The sequence below is a fragment of the Melopsittacus undulatus genome, chromosome 5 (assembly GCF_012275295.1).
Source record: "Melopsittacus undulatus isolate bMelUnd1 chromosome 5, bMelUnd1.mat.Z, whole genome shotgun sequence".
Lineage (NCBI taxonomy): Eukaryota > Metazoa > Chordata > Aves > Psittaciformes > Psittaculidae > Melopsittacus > Melopsittacus undulatus.
Window position 1 is genome coordinate 52391962 of NC_047531.1, and position 20556 is coordinate 52412517.

The 20556-nt window shown below is 39.7% G+C and overlaps 1 protein-coding gene across 1 annotated transcript in view; it reads right to left on the bottom strand.

The window, feature by feature from the left end:
- BRAF (B-Raf proto-oncogene, serine/threonine kinase) overlaps positions 1-20556 on the bottom strand; it is a 69187-nt gene that overhangs the window by 26052 nt on the left and 22579 nt on the right. Inside the window, exons 3-5 of the mRNA XM_034063070.1 lie at positions 16853-17116; positions 1084-1187; positions 58-160 (exon numbers count right to left, since the gene is read on the bottom strand). Coding sequence (XP_033918961.1) covers positions 58-160; positions 1084-1187; positions 16853-17116 — 471 coding nt within the window. The remainder of the gene's footprint in view (positions 1-57; positions 161-1083; positions 1188-16852; positions 17117-20556) is intronic.

Below are 20556 nucleotides of genomic sequence, written 5' to 3' on the forward strand. Positions count from 1 at the left end.
ATTTGAAAGTACAAAGTTGATTTAACCCTAGTCAACATCTCAAAAACCAGTACATACAAAATTGTGTGTTGTGAGCGGCACATTCTCCAAGACTTCCACATGCAATTCCTCCCCTGTGAGCCAGGAAATGTCAGTGTCCCAGCCAATTGGCTTCTTCTCTCTAAAATGTAAATAAGCTTTTTATGTATAATAATAATAATAATAATAACAATAATGCCTTTTTTGTTAGCACCAGTGCAGGAGGCCTGCAATGGCTCATGATATGAATTTGGTAAAAGGGCAGGAAGTTATAGGGGTTTACTACTCAGTCTCTAATGGCAGGAAACTTTAAAAGCAGGACATTAAGCTCTGCACACACTGAAGAAAGCACACCTTCCCTGGACAAACTGCATGAAAGAAACGCACTTTTTCCAGTCAGCTCTAGTAGTGGCTGATGCCTTGCTTCTGAGGTGATAAATAACATTCTTGTCAAATAAAGTGCTTGTGAAAATGCCTGTTCCACGAGAGTTTCAAAGAGATGGCTAACTTTGTGCATTAAGATAATCTACAAGCTTTTTAGGGCTGGAAACTCATTTTTTTCCCCACAGGAACTCTATCTTAAGCTAAGAATGCGCTATAACCAAGTCAAATAAATTCAAAAACTGAAGAAAAACAATTTAATACTTGTTTGGTTAGCATGAGTTTGATTAATGAATCAGCCAGCAGTCTATAAGCTCACATTACTCTATATGTACCCTATACTCAGTGTTCAAGGTCAGGTTGGATGAAGCCTTGGGTGATATGGTTTAGTGTGAGATATCCCTGCCCATGGCAGGGGGGGGTGGAACTAGATGATCTTAAGGTCCTTTCCAACCCTAACTATTCTATGATTCTATATCATGCCCATTCTTGAAGTTATTCAATCTTTTTCTAGGAGTCTGCCATTCTTTTTAGATGTATCTTCAATGCACAAGCTGTTTTAGTGTAAAGTATCCTATTATTCTGAACTCTGAAAACAACTTCCATGGTGTTGGATAAAACCAGACATACTGGGTAACTCCAAATGAGATTCTATGAGCAAAAACCATCACCCACAGACCATACCCATCTTGTATTCTGTAAACAGCACAACACTCTGGAATAAGACCTCTCATCATCAGAGCCTTCTTTAGGCTGTCTCGGACTGTCACTCCACATCTTGCTGGAACCTAGAGGTCAAAGAGAAAAGAAATAAATTAAAACAAGTTCCAATTTATCTCCCCCCCCCCATACTGACACAAACATTTTGACCTCCAAGTGCTAAACCTCACTTTTCATGATTCTTTACAGAATGCTCGGTTTTTTCAAAATCTTTTTCTACTGTGTACAGTTTTATTGATGCATAGTATATAAGCAATTTAGCTCAGCTAGAAAGAAAACAAGCTTTACATTTCTACTAACATCTAGCATGAAATCTTGATCCAGCTCCAAAAGTGACTTTCCAACTCTTCTCAACTCAAAGAAGGTGGAGACACAGCATGCAGATAGCTAACAACTACGTACTTATACAAAAAGTTCAGGCCAAGCTGTAAAATTAAGTGAGGAAACATGCCAAGGAATTAAAATGAAAGAACTAACTTGGACTTCACTCAAAAAACCATTAGGATAAAATGTAAACATTTTATTTTCTATTTCTAAAAGAGAAGATAAGCATGCAAACAAGTAGAACAATCATCTGAGTCAGGCAGATCATCACCTCTCACTTCAACTTTTATTTGCAACTCCACAGACACTTCCTGTTGGGAAAACATACTCCTTTCTTCTGTTTCATTGTCTGAAAAGTTTAAACATCTAGCAGCATGGGAAGAATGGAGAAGCACACTAAAACTAGTAAAAGATCTGCAAACTTTGAAAAGGTATTTTCCCTGACTCTATTCTACCTGTAGGCATATCTTATAGGAATAAATGTATCATATCTAGGTATACCTGTGACTTAACAGTGTATAGCATCAAGCCACAAAACCAGAACAATACATAATCTGGTGATTAAGTGTAGTTAAGGTGTTGGGTATTACCCACTTACTATTTCTAGAACTCAAGAATGAAAATACATAATGCTTTAGGTGGTATACACACTGGGACATCTGCTGTAATCATGGACAGCACCACAAACATGAACCAAAAGAAAAACCCACAGACTTAACTAACCAAAAAAGTCTGTCTGAACACCTGAGACTTAATTCTAGCTTGCTAGTGGCCTAAACCAGAGCTCTTAGTAGCCAAAAGCAGTCTCTTAATCAGCTTCAAGTGGCTTTGGATTGGAGCCTAGTTTTTGCTCCTTGCACTTCATTTTCCATGAGTATTTAGGGGCCCTATGTCCTACTTAAGGGTGACAGTGAGAAGTAGCAGTCTATTTCAAGCAGCTTTGTGAACACCACTTGAGGTTACGCTATATATTGCATGTCTAGAACTCCAACGTATGCTCTTCTGAGAAGAGACAAATTAAAGGATTATCTTGCTTCACAATATTGCTCCTATTAATATGAAAACACTTCTTACAGAATATTTATGCATTTCATCTGGTCAACATATAAACATCTAAAAAAGAGAATTTCTACTAATTCTTAACCTATAGCATACTGCTTTACAGTCTAGATATTGAGCCTTAAGTGACTTTGTTTTGCACATTCCATTACTTCTTAATGCATCTTTTCATAAATATAAATAATTGATCCCATCCTGGAAGTTAACACTGTGGCTTTCACTCACTTGTAGGTCATTCCTCCGGCGTAAGACATCCTTAATTGTTACTAATATCCGTCACTAGTATTAAGAGGAAGGCTGGGTGCATCTATTATTTTCAGTGTTGTCAACAACTTCCCATTGTAAAACTCAGTCCTCTGTTAAGTCTCTACCAAACTCGGTTGGTTCACACTGAAAACAGCTGCTCATAGGGTCCTTCTCTGACTGGTACCTGCTGCTCCCAGTCCCTGGCAATGCAGTTAGCATAACCAGCATCATTTTACGAGGCAAGTGGCCATTCTCTGTGACCAAGTGGATCATGTATTTATTCTCTTTCCCCTCATTATCAGGCCCTAAAAGTCTTGTGAACCGAAGAGACATACCAAACAGATTTCTTCTTTTCCTCCCTCAGCCTCAAGGTTCCCGGATGCCAGGCTGACTATTCCATCCCTTGCTAGCCTTGAAAGTTCCAGGAACCCAGGGCCACCAGGTGGTAGTGGTGGCCCTGCCACAGAACAGGGAAGCTTAACAGCACCCAGAGCACTGTCTATAAAACTCAGCAGGTACCAGTCATAAGACAGGAATTTGGACCGGACCTGCTCCTGGACAGCGACACTTGGGACCAGGCAGTGCCAGGGATGCCTCCATCACCCTCTGCTTCCTCTGAGGATTAAGGGAATTAGTTCAGATTATGATTGTTCTATCGATACAGCAAATCATGTAGTAAAGATTTGGCTTGATCTGCAGAGGGTGCAGCTGATTAGAAATTATAAGTTATAATATAAATTCTGTATTACTCCACTCATAAATTGTATAACATCAATTCTGACTGGCAGGAGTTCTGTGCTATGCTAATCACAATATCCTGTTCAGAAAATAAAGCTTTAATTGTAACTACAACTTAGTGCCATCATCATTCTGCCAAGGATCCCTAAGAGAACCTGGTGTCCCCTCAGTGTCAGGTGACAAGATCTCCCTGCCTCCAACACGTATTTACAGAGTAAACGTTTAATAATTTTAGTAAAAATCTCTGAGGATTTCAGAGGTGTGCTCCAACCTCCCACACACATCAGGTCCAGTGAGCGATTTGATGGAGCAAACCAGTGTTCTTTGGCTCAAGGCTATTTTTCCTTCAAGTACAGCTCCTGCTGGATTGAGGTAGAGCCCCCACAGACATTTCAGGTCTACCTTTCCAGCAACCTCAGTTACTTCACCACTTCCACATTGAAGGAAGAAATTCAGATACTGGGAGGATAACAAACAGACCATGGAGGAGCAGGCAAATGAAGAGAGTCAGGAAAAGAGCTGGGCATGAAGGAGAAATGGGAGAAAAGAATCAGGACAAACTTAAGTACTGACCAGGGAATGCATGTGTATACTGGAAGAGGGCATCAACAGCAGCAGGTTGGTGGGAAACAAGCAAGCAGGACAGAAGAAAGACAGACTGAAGAGCAAAATGAGGCAGAGGGCAGGAAACAATGATACAATGACTCCCTGTCACGTAGGTGGAGCTGGGGAGGCAATCACATTCTGAATATGGAGCTTTCATGCTGTGACTAGGAGAAAAGATTGCTCTTTTTGGATAAGAAGCCCCACAGGGAAGGGAGTGCCTATGAGAAGTGCTAGAACTGAGCACAGAGGGGAGAGAAAATTTCAAGACAGTAAGGACTAAAAGAAACCAGGGTATTAAAATCTAGACCGAGATGAGGGAACAGAACAGGACAAGGAGGAAAAGCCAAGCAGCGAACAATGACTAACATTAAACAAGAGATTAAAAGAAAAAGAGAAGGAGCCTTGTGCTCACTGGAAGGTATTTTCTTCCTCCAGCACTGCTCGTCAGCAAAGAGCGACAACACCCCCAGGGCCTCACAAAGCAAAGATCTGCACCAGAAGCCTAGAAGTTCCAGCTTTACTAACGAATGGCACTGGTTTAAATAATGCCTCTTCAGCTGATTTTTTTTTAAATTTTCTTTTAATTTTGCTGAAAATGAAAAGGATTTGTGAAGTTATGGGCTTCCATTTACGAGATTAATAAAATAATTTCTCAAAACTTGGAAAGTATCAGTGAAGGTTGCCTACAGCAATGCAAGTGCAATAGGACTACGAAAAACATGCATTAAGCATCTTGCTCACTTACAGTTCGCTATTTCTCAGTATTACTTCCCCAAGTCCCCTTAATTAAAGTCTGAGACATATTTATGCAACTTACAATAGAAACAGAACATTTGCTCTCTTCATTGCCATCTGCAACAAGACACCCCCCCCCAAAAAAAACCCACCCAGAACAGTTAGGGAACTTTTTTGATTACTTTCAAAAATCACCAGGACCCTGTACTAGCATCACATTTAGAACGTTCTCTTACAGAACTCTTGAGCAGAGAAATAAAAGGCTAAATTAAAAGAACTAAATACTAGAATATATCCCTGTAATACTGATTAATCATTTTCTCAGACTGGTACAGTACAGTCTATCACCATCTGTGCATGCAGCCTCTCCAGCACCCTCCTTCAGACCCTATCAGCACCTGCTACAGAGCAGAAATCCCACCCTGCAAAGCATTCCCTCTAAAAACCTCTCTTTCCCCCCACCTCATCCTCTTCTCACACCGAAATCATGGCAGTGCTAACAAAAAATCCTGCTCCGACACACTGATTTGGAAAGCAACTCAATCTTAAGAAAGAACACAAAACAAAGAACAAGTTCTTTTTTTTTCCCCTGCTAGCAGACTGGCTCCCTGAAGCAGGATTTTCAGGACAGCCTCCTACTCACCCCAGCTGGAGGGAGGGCCCTGCAGCATGGGGAGCAGGAGCCGCAGCACAGTGCAGTCCCCCATCCTGCTGAGTGCCTGCCAGGAGCCAACAGCTCCAGCAGAGTGGGCAGGCGAGCACCAAGCTGCGTTTATCAATTTCATCAAAAGCATTGACAGGATTCCCTCAGAACATTTTAACCAAAACACATCAGCATTTTTGACAGAATCAGTTTCTCTTGAGATCCCCTCAGCAGTCCTGTGTTCATCCCTAGGGCCCCCAACATAGTAAGGACATGGACCTGCTCAAACAAGTCCAGAGAAGTCTGCGAAGATGTTCAGAGGACTGGAGCACCTCTGCTATGAAGACAGGCTGAGAGAGTTGGGTTTGTTCAGCCTGGAGAAGAGAAGGCTCAGTGGAGACCTTAGAGCAGCTTCTAGTACCTAAAAGGCCTACAAGAAATCTGGAAAGGGACTTTTTACAAGGACATGTAGTGACAGGACAAGAGGAAATGGCTTTAAACTGGAAGAGGGGAGATTCAAACTGGGTATTGGGAAGTTCTTCACTATGAGGGTGGTGAAGCCCTGGCACAGGTTGTCCAGAGAAGTTGTGGCTGCCCCAACCCTGACAGTGCTCAAGGAGAGGCTGGACGGGGATTGGAGCAACCTAGTTTAGTGGGAGGTGTCCCTGTTTGTGGCAGGGGGCTGGAACCGGATGAGCTTTAAGGTCTCTTCCAACCCAAATCATTAGATGATCCTATGAAAAAATGCACCCTTGTGATTGTAAACTGAATAAAACTTGCATTTTACTGAAACAAAGAATGCTTAGTATTATTTCAAACCCATTTTGCCCACATCCATGCACCTTTAGATTCCTCTGGTTTATAACTATGAATCTAAATATGTTTCATAACAATTATCACCTAGAAATTCATGCTACTGAATTAGTGGGATCTGTTCCTAAATTGTAATTGCTAATGATTTTCTTTTAAAGTTACTCACATACCTAAGATTTGTAAATCAGAAAAGGTGTAGGTTTTTATAATTTGCAAGTTTATTCAGCAAACAATTTTCAAATGAGAAAAGCATGAAAGATTACAGCTATACAATACTAAGGAATAGCAGAGAAGCTGCCAATATAGACTGTACGATGCGTTCGATATGTAGCTTAATAATATGCCAGAGGTAGTAATTTCTTTGTGCATCTGGCATCAGGTAAGTAGTTATTCAGGAAAACACCAAACCACATGTTCAACTTGGCCAATATGAAGTCCCAAAGAAACAAATGAAAATTATTACAGATTCCAAAAATTCTCTAAGCAGAGTCTTATTACCTAGACAGATCAAACAAACTTTAGCACTTTTCTCATTTCTTTTAATCATGTAAACTATTTCTATGGACAATAAGCATTCGTAACAAATTGCTGATAGATATATTTCGTATTGCAGCCACACATTTAAGCAATGCATAATGTATCATTTATTTCTGTAAATCAGGTCATTCCCAATTCAGTACGAAATTCAGGGCTACATCCCTAAGTAACTCTTACATCACTTTTCTACCATCAGAGCAGAAACTGGCATAGTCTCAGTAAGTTAAACACACTTCCTTACACCAGTGCCGTTTCTAGTATCTTACAGCAATAAAGAAACTGAAGAGTCTGAGAAGCACTTCAAAAATCAACACAAAGGTGCTCTCTGAAAGTGGAGAAGCTGAACAGCTCTGAGTATCTAGTGTTATACTTCTCACAGTCAGCTGGTTCAATTTTTTCCTCAGCTTATTACTGCAGTTCAGCTCACTTTAGCCAAGTGGTATGTGTGCATGAATGCATGGTATGAGTAACATAATTTAGAGCTTCAGAAAAATTCTAGACAGTTAAACAGAGTATTAGGTACAATACTGAGAATATTCCAAGTAGTATGTACTTTGAATTATCACTTCAAAGTACTGATTTACTTACATACACCTTGAAAAGATCACACCTTCTCCTATCGCAGTACCTGTATGAGACTAAAAATGCCAGCAATGTGCTCACAGAATTCAGTGTTTTGGACAGAAATAAGCTAAGCTTTCTTTTTGCCAAGTAACTAGTTTTGCTTTCCAACATGTTAGGTTTTATGGTAAGAAATATACACATGAGCTCCACATTTACTTTTTCCATCTTAGGTATGAAAGGTGAATGTTTAACCAAATCAGCCACTTTCCAGGAGAAAGCAGCATTTAAGAAGATACATTCTTAATGGAACACATTAGTAAGACAAATGGGAGACAAGTCCACTGCATTCAGTCTTGTTTCCAAGGGAAGTTAAACAGAATTTACCCATTTTATAAAGCTGTTGCCATTCCATCAAATGCATCCTATTTAACTTGCAAAGACATCAGTTACCAGCACCCACTCGCACCTCCAACACAGTCAAGGGGTATTCATTTGTAGAACACAATGGACTCATTTATGTCAAGAGTATACCATCACTAAACCATACTGGATCAAACCTGCTGTGCTTAGTCAACAGCAGCTTCCATACACTATCATTTTTCAACCTTTTGAGGGACAGCTCCCAAACTGCATTCAGAAGAACACTGATCATTGTTAAGGTTATAGTAGACCCACTCATTTAAAAAAAAAAAAAAAGTGGAAAAATACAGCTTTAGACTTCAGACTTGAGAGAAATGCTCATCTAGAAAAATATCTGTAGCCACTATATGTGAATCAAAACCCAGGACCTTTAAGTTTTCTATTCAAGTGACAAAACTGTCAGCTGGCTGCTCTCCAAAACCCACACACATTAGAAATTTAAGTTTCAAAATAGTTTAAATAACTCATATAGGTCAGTTCCAGAGTCCACTTGTGTAGTATGATCACACTCCATATGCTTTAAAGGCAGGGAAGCAAGAAACTGTACTGCAGAAGGGCTAAAATTTACATCTCTCCCTGAACTGTTGCAACTGATCCTAAAAACAGATACTCTCATCTCCAGGTAATATACATGTTCTCTACAAATCTTAAAGTTCTGGTTGGTTAAGCAACACAAGAAGCCATGAATTTAGGCATGACTTACCAGACATGAAATTAAAACATTTCTTCTGATTCTTTTCAGATTTGCGACTTGCGTTCTGTTTCACTGAGTGCCTGCCTAGCATATCATAAGATAAAGGAAACACATGCCAAAGAGTATTTTCTTCTATCATTCATTACATCCTACAGACAGACTTTCCATCTCTTAGGAAATCACTAAGCTCTCCTTATTTCAGGAACACTCTTAAAAAGTAGCAATCAATGTTGCACAAAGCATTCCAGATGACAAGCCATTTTATAATAGCAAGCTTTCAATATTGTTTGACTTTGCAATCTAAGACTGCGTGTCAATAAAACTGAAGTAGATTAAATTACTTTCTCTTCAACACATACTACTTTGAATTTATCCAACACTGAGTTTAGCCTGTGTGGTGGGTTAACCCTGGTAAGCAGCTAAGCACCACCCAGCTGCTTCCTCGCTCAGTGGGATGGGGGAAGATAACTGGAAGGATGAAAACAAGAAAACTCCTGGGCTGAGATAAAGACAATTTAGTAAGTGAAAGTGGGGGGGGGGGAAAGGAGGGAAAAAGAATAAATTCCTAGTGATGCAGAAGCAATCACTCACCACCAGCAGACTGATGCCCAGCCAGCCTCTAAGCAATGGTAACCTTGGAAAAAAACTCCCCTCTGTTTTATTGCAGAGCATGATGTTATACACAATAAAATATCCCTTTGGTCAGTTGCAATCAGTTGTCCCTGCTGTGTCCCCTCCTCAGCCTACTTGCTGAAGGGGCAGTGGAAATGGGGAAAGTCCTGGCCCTGGGCAAGCACTGCTCAGAAATCAGCACTGTTTTGATCACCAGTCTAAAGCAGACCTGTAGGAGCTGCTGTGAAGAAAATTAACTCCACTCAAGCCAGATCCCAGTAGAGTCTGCTGTAGCACTACTGCTCACCTTGCTTCATTGAACACCTCTCAAAGACACATTCTTCAGGCTTTCCTCATGTCCTGGGTTCAGCAGTAGCAGTCATTTTTCTCCTCCTTAGTAGCTGGTGCAGTGCTGTGTTTTTGACTTTCAGCCTGGAAACAACACTGATAACACCGATGTTTTTAAGTTGTTGCTCAGTAATGTTTACTCTAACCAGGGACTTTCTCAGTCTCATGCTCTGCCAGGGGAGAGGGGAAGCTGGGAGGAAGCAGAGACAGGACACCTGACTCAAGCTAGCCAAGGAGGTATTTCATACCACAGCACATCATGCCCACTATATAAACTGGGGGGAGTTACCTGGAAGGGCTAGATTGCTGCTCAGGTCAGGCTGGGTATCGGTCGGCGGGCAGTAAACGGTTGCATTCTCTTCCCTTGTTATTTCCCTTATAATTATTATTATTAGTGGTAGCAGTAGTGGTTTGCGTTATACCTTAGTTACTGGACTGCTCTTATCTCAACCTGTGGGAGTTACATTATTTTGATTCTCCTCCCCATCCCTCTGGGAGCGGGGGGAGGAAAAAGGAGGGAAGTGAGCGAGCGGCTGCATGGTCCTAAGTTACCGGCTGGGCTTAAACCACGACACCTAAACATAAAGGGACTACTCATAGTAGCTTGTAAAGCCTATTTCATTGTACAACTTCTTTGATGCATTAGAATTTCATTTGCTTATTGACAACCTAAAGGAGGTCTTCCATAGTTAAATCTCTTCCCAGTGAAAACTGATAACTTGTTTCTAATTTGATTTTGCCTTTCAGCAACAGGCTAGGTAGGCCAGTAACTTTCCGAGATGATCCAAGTACTTAAAAAACCTCCAAGCTATCAAGTGAGTTTCACTTAAAAGTAAATGCTGCATATTACCTGTCTGTTCATATGATGCATAAAATTCCAAAGCATGCAGATACATTCAGCAAGCATCCATTGGCACAGGCTACAAGTAAACTCAATTTCTGCTGCATGTTTGATATGACACAGGAATTTTTTAATTGTTTGGTTAGAAAAAACTAATCATGTTAAACCAGGTGTGTAATTAAAAGCAACAAACTAGTTTATTCACCTGCCTGAACATTGCTTCTCTTGATTTTCCTTATATTGACAGGTGAAACTGGTAGGACAGCTTGAATGCCTACAGAAATCCAACGCTTACTACTCAGGAAGCTTGAGGCACAAACTCACAGCATAAACTGCAGAAAGCAAGATGCAAATCTTAAGTCACAAGAGATGCATCGAGTACCAGACTTAAAGCCAGAACTTTTGAAGGATCCCAGATGGGCATGCGTGATGAATTAATATATGCTAAGAATTTAGGTAGGGTAAAAATACCCTATTCTTCCAGTCTTCATGACTGCAGAGAAGACCATGATTGGTTGTCTAATTAAAAGGCAGATGTACTAATTAACCAAGGTGTGACAAGGGTGAGAAACCTGAAGTAGGTGTTGCCCTCACGCACAGCATTCACAATCCTGGTTAGTTTCTGTAAGCCTTAAAAAGAGAAATTCTCCCTTTAAAAAAAACAAACCTGTGTCTCATTTTTTGCAGTTTGAGAATATTCATTAACTTTCTAATACATATGTAATTATGACACTTACATGAAGCATACCAACACTGAAAGCGGAGAATAGCTTCACTGGCCCAAATTCATGCTGAGTTTTTACACAGCTCGTTTCTAATTACTCTTAAAGATAAAACAAAGAATGCCAAAACCCCACATAATCTATAGTTGAATATAGAAGGGAAATTAAAAAAAAAAAAAACCAAACCCAAACAAATGACGTATTTCTTTTCGTTTCAAAGCTGCTGTAGGAAGATTTTAGACCTCATGGTGAGTAAAAAACACACACAGTGATCTGATCCTATTGAGACTGTGAGGACAACCTGAAGTACTTGAAGGCTACCAAGCTTTCCCAAAGTAGGAACAGCACCAGCTACTCTTCCTCCCCTCCTCCACTGGCTACTCAGACCATCACTGAACAGCAATTAAATTCAAAATGGCCAAATCCACTCCTTGTTCATGCTCAAAAAGACACCAAGCACTGGAACTGCAAGAGGTCCCACTATAAACTTCCTGAGCACAGGAGCAACCTCCTTCCCACCCTTTAAGCCACTCCACCAAGAAGGCCAGAAAATGCAAAGCAAACATTTCCTCTAGAAGCTAGGAGTGTGTGGCAAGCAGCACCAGGCTATGTACAGATCAAGAGCAACTTCTAACTTCTCATAATCATTTAGGACATCTAATTTGCTTTCAGATTGTTTCTTCCCACACTGTAACTACTTGGCTGGAAGAGACTTCTTAGGTAATCAAAATCCTTTAAGGCTGCTAATATCAAACAAAATATATACATAATCTTGTTCATAAAGAACCTGAGTTAGAAGTATCCCTGTCATATTCTCTTCTTTCCTACTAGACTTCATGTCCTGGTTTCAGCTGGAGTATTTTTCTTCTTAGTAGCTGGTGCAATGCTGTTTTGGCTTTAACCTGAGAAACAACGCTGATAACACATCAGTGTTTATTTGTTCCTAAGTAGCACTTACTCTGATCAAGGACTTTCCAGTCTCACGCTCTGCAAGGAAGGAAAGGCACAGAAAGCCAGGAGGAAGCAGAGACAGGACACCTGAACCAAACTAGCCAAAGAGGTATACCATACCACAGCACATCATGCCCAGTATATAACCTGGAGGGAGTTACCTGAAAGGCCCAGATCACTGCTCAGGTTGGGCTGGGTATTGGTTGGCAGGTGGTGAGCAATTGTATTGTGCATCACTTTTGTTTGTTTTGGGTCTATATTCTCTCCCCTTGTTATTTCCCTTACTATTAGTAGTAGTAGTTGTAGCAGTTTTGTATCGTATCTTAGTTACTGGCTGTTCTTATCTCAACCTGTGGGGTTTACATTCTTTCAGTTCTCCTCCCCATCCATGCCCAGAGTGCGGGGAAAAGGGGAGAAGTGACTGGCTGCATGGATCCGAGTTACCAGATGGGCTTTAACGATTGACACTTCACTACATCAGAAACCTAGTATTGTTCCTCTAAGCAGTTATAACTAGTTTTAGCTATTTGGTTTTGTACCAGGCCTTGTATTAAATGGCTTCTCTCAGAAGCCTTTATTTCCTCCAGTACAAGAAAACATGTAAGTGTATATATATTAAAATGAGAGCTAGCCTGTGGCAGATTTAAAGATAACACAGAATATGATTACTCACACCACACAGAATCATGCATGTGGAATTCCATACCATAAGACACAAATTTCTAGTATCCATAGTGTGGGTTTAATAGGGACTGGACAGAGGGTTTCCAATCAAAAGATGCTTAAACTTATAAAATTCCTGAATGAGAAACAGCTCAAATTTGGAAGAGGAGTTTGGGAAAATATTACATGTGCCTGCCCTATTCTTGTACTCTTTCAGTGCAATAGAGACACTACAGATACATCCACAAAATTTATGTTCCATTAAAGGTCTCAGAACACTTTACTGCAAGGGGCCAGCCACCACTTACGTGCCACAGGAAACCTGTCATAAGTTCTACAGTACCCAAGCAATCTAATAGCTGACACTGTAAAATAGTTTTAGCTGTTCTGTCAACTTTTACAGAGAAAGGCAAAACTTAGAACAGTCCTTACAATTGGGAATAGGCATTTTTTCGTTATCCCAAGCCTATCAGTTTCAAACTGGAAGTCCTAAAGACATGCAAAACATACTTCATCCAGGTACGCAAAGAACATTCAAAGAAGGAGAAAAAAAAATAATCACACAACAAGAAGCAACACCCAAAAAAGGCTTAAATCTTTTCCCATATACAAAGATCGTATTCCAGTAATCTGGGATGATATGGATAAATAAATGGAATAAATGGAATGAGCTATTTATGCTCATTGCCTGGAGCTCCTTCAGTTCATTTTCAACTTTTCCCAGTTTTCTGCCTCTTACACTAAATTGAAGTTACCCTGTTTTGATTTTTAATGGCTTCTTCCCATACCTCTAATCAATTGCTAATCCTCATTCTCCCTGAATTACTACCCATTCCCAAGAACCAGCAATGTGTCTCCTCCTGTTCATTTGTATGAGTGTCATATTCTGTCTCTTTTCTCTCTCTGCTGGCACCTTCAAACATATAATCACATCATATGAAAAAAACAACCAAACACCCTAGTCCACAACACAATTATTTAAGGATTCCACAAGGCTGCATTTTCTTCTGGCTCCATGCATTCTCTCAGAAATCTCAGCAGTAAATGTCAACTTCGTTTTGTGCTGACACACTATCATCTGCTTCCCATTCCGGACTATCTCTCTCACGCCAAACCCAAGTCTCAGCATCTAAATCTCTGGGACTTCTAACAGCCAACTCAAGGTCAGTCCTTACATCCCTCTCCCATCCAGGAAGCTCTCCCTTAATTAGCAGGTTTGTTGCTATCCACCCCACAACCATTTAAATTCCTAACCCAAACAAGCTCTAAACTATTTTTTCCCTAAATTCTCCCACCCACAGTTTGGATAAGTCTCATCATTTTGTTCTGCAAAACAACCAATGGCCTCAGGTTGAATTTGACCTTCTTGCATTTTTATTAGTTCAACATCCTTCTCTGTGGCCTAGAACACAACAAAACAAATGCACCCACACAGACTTATCCTGGGCACATCTATACAGAATGCTTCTTCCAAAGGACACTTAACTTGCCAGTTGAACAAAACCACTGAGGAAAGAGGAAGTCTAAGTATTTCAGACATTTATCTCTCTGTATTATAGGGGATAAACATTTTTCCCCAGCAGAAAACAGCAAACAAAATCTTTTTTAAGAGATTGTTCAGTGAAGGAAATCTCTCTTCATCCCTTCCCAAGCTGACAAGAGAGGGAAAACAATCTTCAATTTCTGATGCTACATATTCATCAATTCCACTCCAACCAGCTAAGCTAGCTACTTGGTTTTGCTTTCAAAAAAAGTTATGTTCTAATCCTGCTCTGTCACTGGCTCAACCAAGGTGCTGACTTCCAACTGCTAACTGGTCAGCGCCAGTAGGGTCTACCACATACTGGCTAGGCTTCCAAGGAAGCACCTACTCACCTTTTCCTACATTAGGAAAAGCTTTGTTCAGCACTGTGCTTTACCATGACACATACAAAAAAACTTGACATCAGTTACCCTAATTATGCACCAAAATTACTTACACTGATCAATATGGTCTAATTTCTTTGTACTTGTCCTGGGTTCAGCAGTAGCAGTCATTTTTCCCCTTCTTAGTAGCTGGTGCAGTGCTGTGCTTTTGACTTTCAATCTGGGAACAATGCTGGTAACACCGATGTTTTTAGTTGTTGCTAAGTAATAGGGACTTTCTCAGTCTCGTGCTCTGCCAGGTAGGAGGGGAAACCGTGAAGAAGCAGAGACAGGACACCTGACTCAAGCTAGCCAAAGAGGTATTTCATACCACAGCACGTCATGCCCAGTATATAAACTGGGGGGAGTTACCTGAAAGGCCCAGATCACTGCTCAGGTTGGGCTGGGTATTGGTCGGCAGGTGGTGAAAGGTTGTATTCCTTTCCCTTGTTATTTCCCTTATTATTTCCCTTATTATTATTATTGGTGGTAGCAGTAGTGGTTTTGTGTTATACCTTAGTTACTGGACTGCTCTTATTTCAACCCATGGGAGTTACATTCTTTTGATTCTCCTCCCCATACCTCCGGGAGGAGGAGAAAAAGTGGGGGAGTGAGCGAGCAACTGCGTGGTTCTGGGTTGCTGGCTGGGCTTAAACCACAACAGTACTCCACAGTTTTCTCACATTACATTTCTAACTGGAGCCAATTCAAACAGATGTATTTGCTTGCTCCTTCACACAAACAATACTACTAATAAACAAAAAAATGTAGACAGCTCTCAAGCAACAAGGCAGCTGCTAGTCAACAACGTAGGCACTCCCCCTCCTCCCCATCTCCTGCATTTTTAACAGTTCTGAACAAATAGCAGAAGGCTGTTGTAGCACTTGGGACTGCTTCAGAGACAAATAAAGAGGTTGGTTCTCTGTTACCAACTTAATTTCAGTCACTTTAAATTAAGTCATTATAAGAACTGTCACTGCATTCCCAGATAAAAATAGACTCCCTAACATAAGACAAGATTTCTCCCATCCTAAAGTGGGTCTGTGGTTGGAAGTAAAGACTGAAAATATTATTGTGATATTAAGTAAGATTTCTTTCAGAAGTAGATATTAATTGAAAGCAGTTAAGGTTGGGGTGGGGGAAGCTTGTTGCAACACTGCAACTTTCACAGCATCTCTCTTCTCCCAGCTACACACCTGGTTGTAAGGACACATTTTATCCATACTTTAACAGCCATATGGAATAGCAAACTGGATGGGAGGTGAAACCCTAATGGCAGTTACCCTGTATTTTCACAAGCAGTCTCCTTCCTGCTTCAACCCATCATACCAGAAACTATCCTATATACTTAGAAACCCTAAACTACCATCATGGCTACATAAGCAAACAGCACACTTAATGGTACAAGTAAGACATGACAGGTCTGGTTTTAAAGCCAGAGGTTATGAAGGAAGACTAAGATGCATGCAGTGTGCAGCACTTCTCTATCCATTGAGACTATGAAGGAAGTCTATCATAGCAAGTAATGTCAGTGTTCACTGAAAACTGCTGGGTCCTTTTTAGGCTAGTACCCTATTACCTGACTACTGGCAGCTAAACCTGCACTGTAAGCTTTAATTCTGAACTGTGGTTGCTTTTGAAACTTCCTTAGTTTTCAATAGACTACATGTAGGATCAATAAATACTGAAAACAGAGTAAATATATTGAGTCACTGTTAAGAAATTCCTCGTCTTCTCAATAAGATGAGAACTACTTCAAGTTTCCAGAGAATAAAACTTCAGCTCAAAGGCCACTAATAACAACACTCAAGAGTTCCTATAAGCATCATTTCCCAGATCTAAACCAGAGATAATTTACTAAGTCTGTAAAAAAGTTCAACTTAGTAACGCAACTGGATCTAATTGTGTGTAAAACTGAGTAAAAAGACATCAGCTCACTCCCTGAGCTGAAGCTGAACCATTAGTTTGTATTATTTGCTGACCAGACCAGAGTATATCTTTCCAATTTACACACAAACAATACTACTAAATATCTAAATTTTGAGGTATCTTCATTGTTGTAGAACTTCTAAAAGTCTTGTATTCTGTACTGTTGGTGTAACACACATCTTTGTTAACACATCTGTGTTAACCCCCTAGAAAACATTCAAAAGATCAAAACAACTGAATGTGCAGAGTACAAATACTGATTGTACCACCTCTTTAACCTCCGCACAGGTATTTTTTCAGCTCCTAAATTAACTTTTGCATACAGAGGGAGAGAGATACAGGAAATACCGAGGTTACAAGTACGTGAACAGAATCTGACTCACCACCGTCCTTTGCTTATTGGGCAGGAAGACTCTAACAATAGGCTTCTGTGGAGACTTGGGGTTATTCCGTGACATATCAGCAGGGTTTTGATAAACTGAAAGGGATGAAGGTGCTACAGAGAGGCTAGATGAGGAAGATGATGCAACCGTGTCTGTTGAAGCTGAACTAGAGACAGAGAAATCAGTTCCATTCCCCATGGATTCCAGTAACTGCTGTTCTCTCTGCTGTAGAGCATCTAGCTTGCTGGTGTACTCTTCATAGGCCTGTGAAGGAAGAGCAGCTGTTTTAATGATGCAGTAGCCTGAGACAAAACCAGAAACGGAAAGTCAGAATGAACATGTAACAAAACACATTCTAAACTAATTCAAAGTTCTCAGCAACATAAACAAAGTCTCTGGTGAAATTTTTCACTAGGATACAAAGAAGAAATGGCTTTGAACTCTTTATGTTTAACCTGCTGAACCAACAAAGCATTATTTAATAAAAATAACAGGTAATAGGATAAAAGACACCATAAGTCACAGTTTCAAAGCACCTGCACTAAACAGTCTAATTCAAAGCCATTTTAAGGACCACAGCAGCCTTTTACAAATGTTGTCAGCTGCACTGCCAAATTGCTGTGCTATAGCTAAATTTATCATACTGTTGGAATGACAGCTAATACATCTAATGTAGTAATTAAGTGAAAGCTGAAATCTGGTTTTTACTATCTGTATCTGAGCTCACCTAGTTCACTGCTCACCTTTATTCACCTCTGGCACTGTCCCTTTAACACCAGATAATACAAAATTCTTTCAGTTACAAGACAGCTAAGTTTGCTCTTAATGTATGTTTGCCCTGTTACAAAGTCATCCATAAACATGTAACAGTGATTCTTTGAAAGAATGCAACATCTGTATGAGAATTTGATTTTACACCAAGGTTTAAAAAAAAACTTGACTGCACACTGACCAAGTTTGTTAAATAAACAAATATCCAGTAATATTAAATTCACGCACTAAGTTAAATGCTATTGTCAAGCTCTACACTGCAAATATATAACTGGTACACATTTTTGTTTAAATACTATTTCCACCAACTTTGTTTTTATAACAAGAAAATTTTTATCTGTATGTAACTATCAGAATTATTTTTTCAGCATGAAAGTCAGTAGAGAGTATCTTAAAAAGTCTGAGTCAGTTAAGGAACATGTGTTTCATGCTACATATCAGTGTTAACCAAGGACATGTTAGACCTTTACAGACACAAGGAAACAAAGATCTTGCAAACCTAGTATCTAAGCAGTAGGGAACAGGATTTTCTACTTAGCTCTGCGGCACAACCAAAATCTGCCAAGCTGCTTTGTCTGTTTTCAATGCCACAAAGGATATTTACGATACAGAAACATAGCATTTCTTTTAATTTGATTTCCTCGTGTTTTCTGTGCATAACGTGTTGTTAAAGTTATAGGCAACCTGAACTGACCAAAAAGTCTAAAGGGTCTACAACTGGAAAAAAAAAATCTATATAAATAAAACTTAAGCAGAAAAAAGTAACTAGCAATCAGTAATGCTGCCACAAATACTACATTATACTACAGATTTATTTCTCCGGTTGTACGTGCAAGTTCACCTAACCCAGGCTGATTTTGTTGAGTAAACAGTGGTTGGCCCCCACCTTTTTATGAAGATTTAGCATCCCCTAGGATGAGCCTATGTTCAAAATCTGTGCCATTATCCCCACAGTGTTAACAGAGAATGGTAATTTGACAGTGAGGACTACGAAAGTGCATTTCAAACAATTGTGGTGAACACAATTTCAAATTCTCAATTTTAAGTGTCCATTTTTAATATATGGAGATTACTTGCAGGAAACTTAGAACTACTTAGTGTTTCTATTTAAACTGAGCATGTCTAGTGTTTCACAAACAGACTCCAAATTTGGAAGCTTTAAACCAAACCATATTCACTGTAGCTCAATTCTACTGTCAAAAGTAAATTGAAAGGTTACCCAATTATAAATAATGACATTTTGGGGCTGTACAGTAACATAAGTGTCTCTCTCCTACTTTCAGGATCAACTTCTCATACAAATTCCAGTAAATAGCTCCATGTGTCAAGAATTATTTTCAGTAAACAAATATTAAGAATCATAAACTGTTACCATTTCACCAATGCTTTTCTAAATATTTACTTCCTTTTCTCATGAACATTGCAAAATATTATTTGAACACATGCAACATTACATTGCTTCCGGATACTTGTGGGCTTAGTTCCTTCACAAAATTACACACATCTTTCAAAATACTCAATCCTACAATGTTTACACTGGCAGCTTAATCTGTCACTAATGCAAACTCCAAGTCTCAAGTGATTTATCTTAAGAGAATAAACAATGAGCATGGAACACTGGGAGCTGCTGCTGGTTTTGGGTTCTATATCATTAAGTTCAGCATGAAAAGCTCTCTTTTTTATGGAGACAAAAGCTCTCAAGTATTATACTGTTACCCAACATCTTACAAGAATATCCTGCAATAAAATATACTGGAACCAGAAATGCATCAGTAGGCTTTAAATATATTTTTCTCTTAAAAAAAAATTATACAGAAGGAGCAACAACAGAAACAATAAAATCCCATTTTCAAAGATTAACTACTTTGGCAAGACATTGATTTCAGCTGACGACTAGCACCCACAGACCCTACACAGCCAACAGCACCAAGCCAAAACACAGAACCATCCCACAGAATTAAACTGAAAGAGTATTACAACAGCAAGTTGTAATGCCGAGTATTCCTAGCTAAAATAAAGATTATGCTGCAGAGTTGGCTTATCTACAATAGATCCCTGCAGCACCATGGCCATATCAGCAGACAGGCATCGAGAACTACACAAAACTTCAAGTCAGTCAAGGTCCTCTGGGTCAACTGTAAGAAATTTTCTAAGCTTGTTTTTCAAAAAAAAAAAACAAAAAGCTCCTTATTTTTAAGTTTACAGAGGATTCACACCATGAAGATGAAGCTGAACATTCAAGCAATTCATTAAATTAAGGATTTTAAAGGTGTTTCAGAAGCAAAGTTTATGAAATCCATTCAGTTACACACTCTATTAAGAACTGAGTAATGTTCTACAAGAAAACTTAAATCTTGCTTTCAGCTTGACATAGAATCACAGGGGGGAAAAAAAAAGGAAGAAGAAAAAAAAGGTTGGAAGGTATCCATTGAAGTCATCTACTCCAAACACTTTTTTAACACAGAGGTATTTTTTAAGTTCAGTCAGGTTGCTCAGGGTCTTGCAAGTTCTTAGAGTATCAAAGGATGGACACTCCACAACCTCTGGGCAACCTGTTCCAGGGCTCAAAACCCACTCTCATAGTGAAGAATTTTCTCTTATGAAATTCACTTGATACTCTCTGTGGCATTGCCTCTTCCCCTTTTTGCTGTGCATGTCTGAAAAAAGCCTGGCCCTCTCTTTGGATTGCAAAGGCCTGGCAGGTTCCTCCTTAGCCTTCTCTTCTCCATGCTGAACAGCACTCCAGTGCAGTCAGTCACACGAGTAGACAGGTCCTTCTTCATGCCACCTTCCAGCACTGATGGACTCCTTGTCCCAGGTTCAACATACTACATTTGTCTTGATTATTGTGCTGCTTCTTGCCATGAGGCTTCTGTTCTTCAACTCCTCCAGTGTTTATTAGTTACCAAAAAAGGACTGTCCTTAACAACATA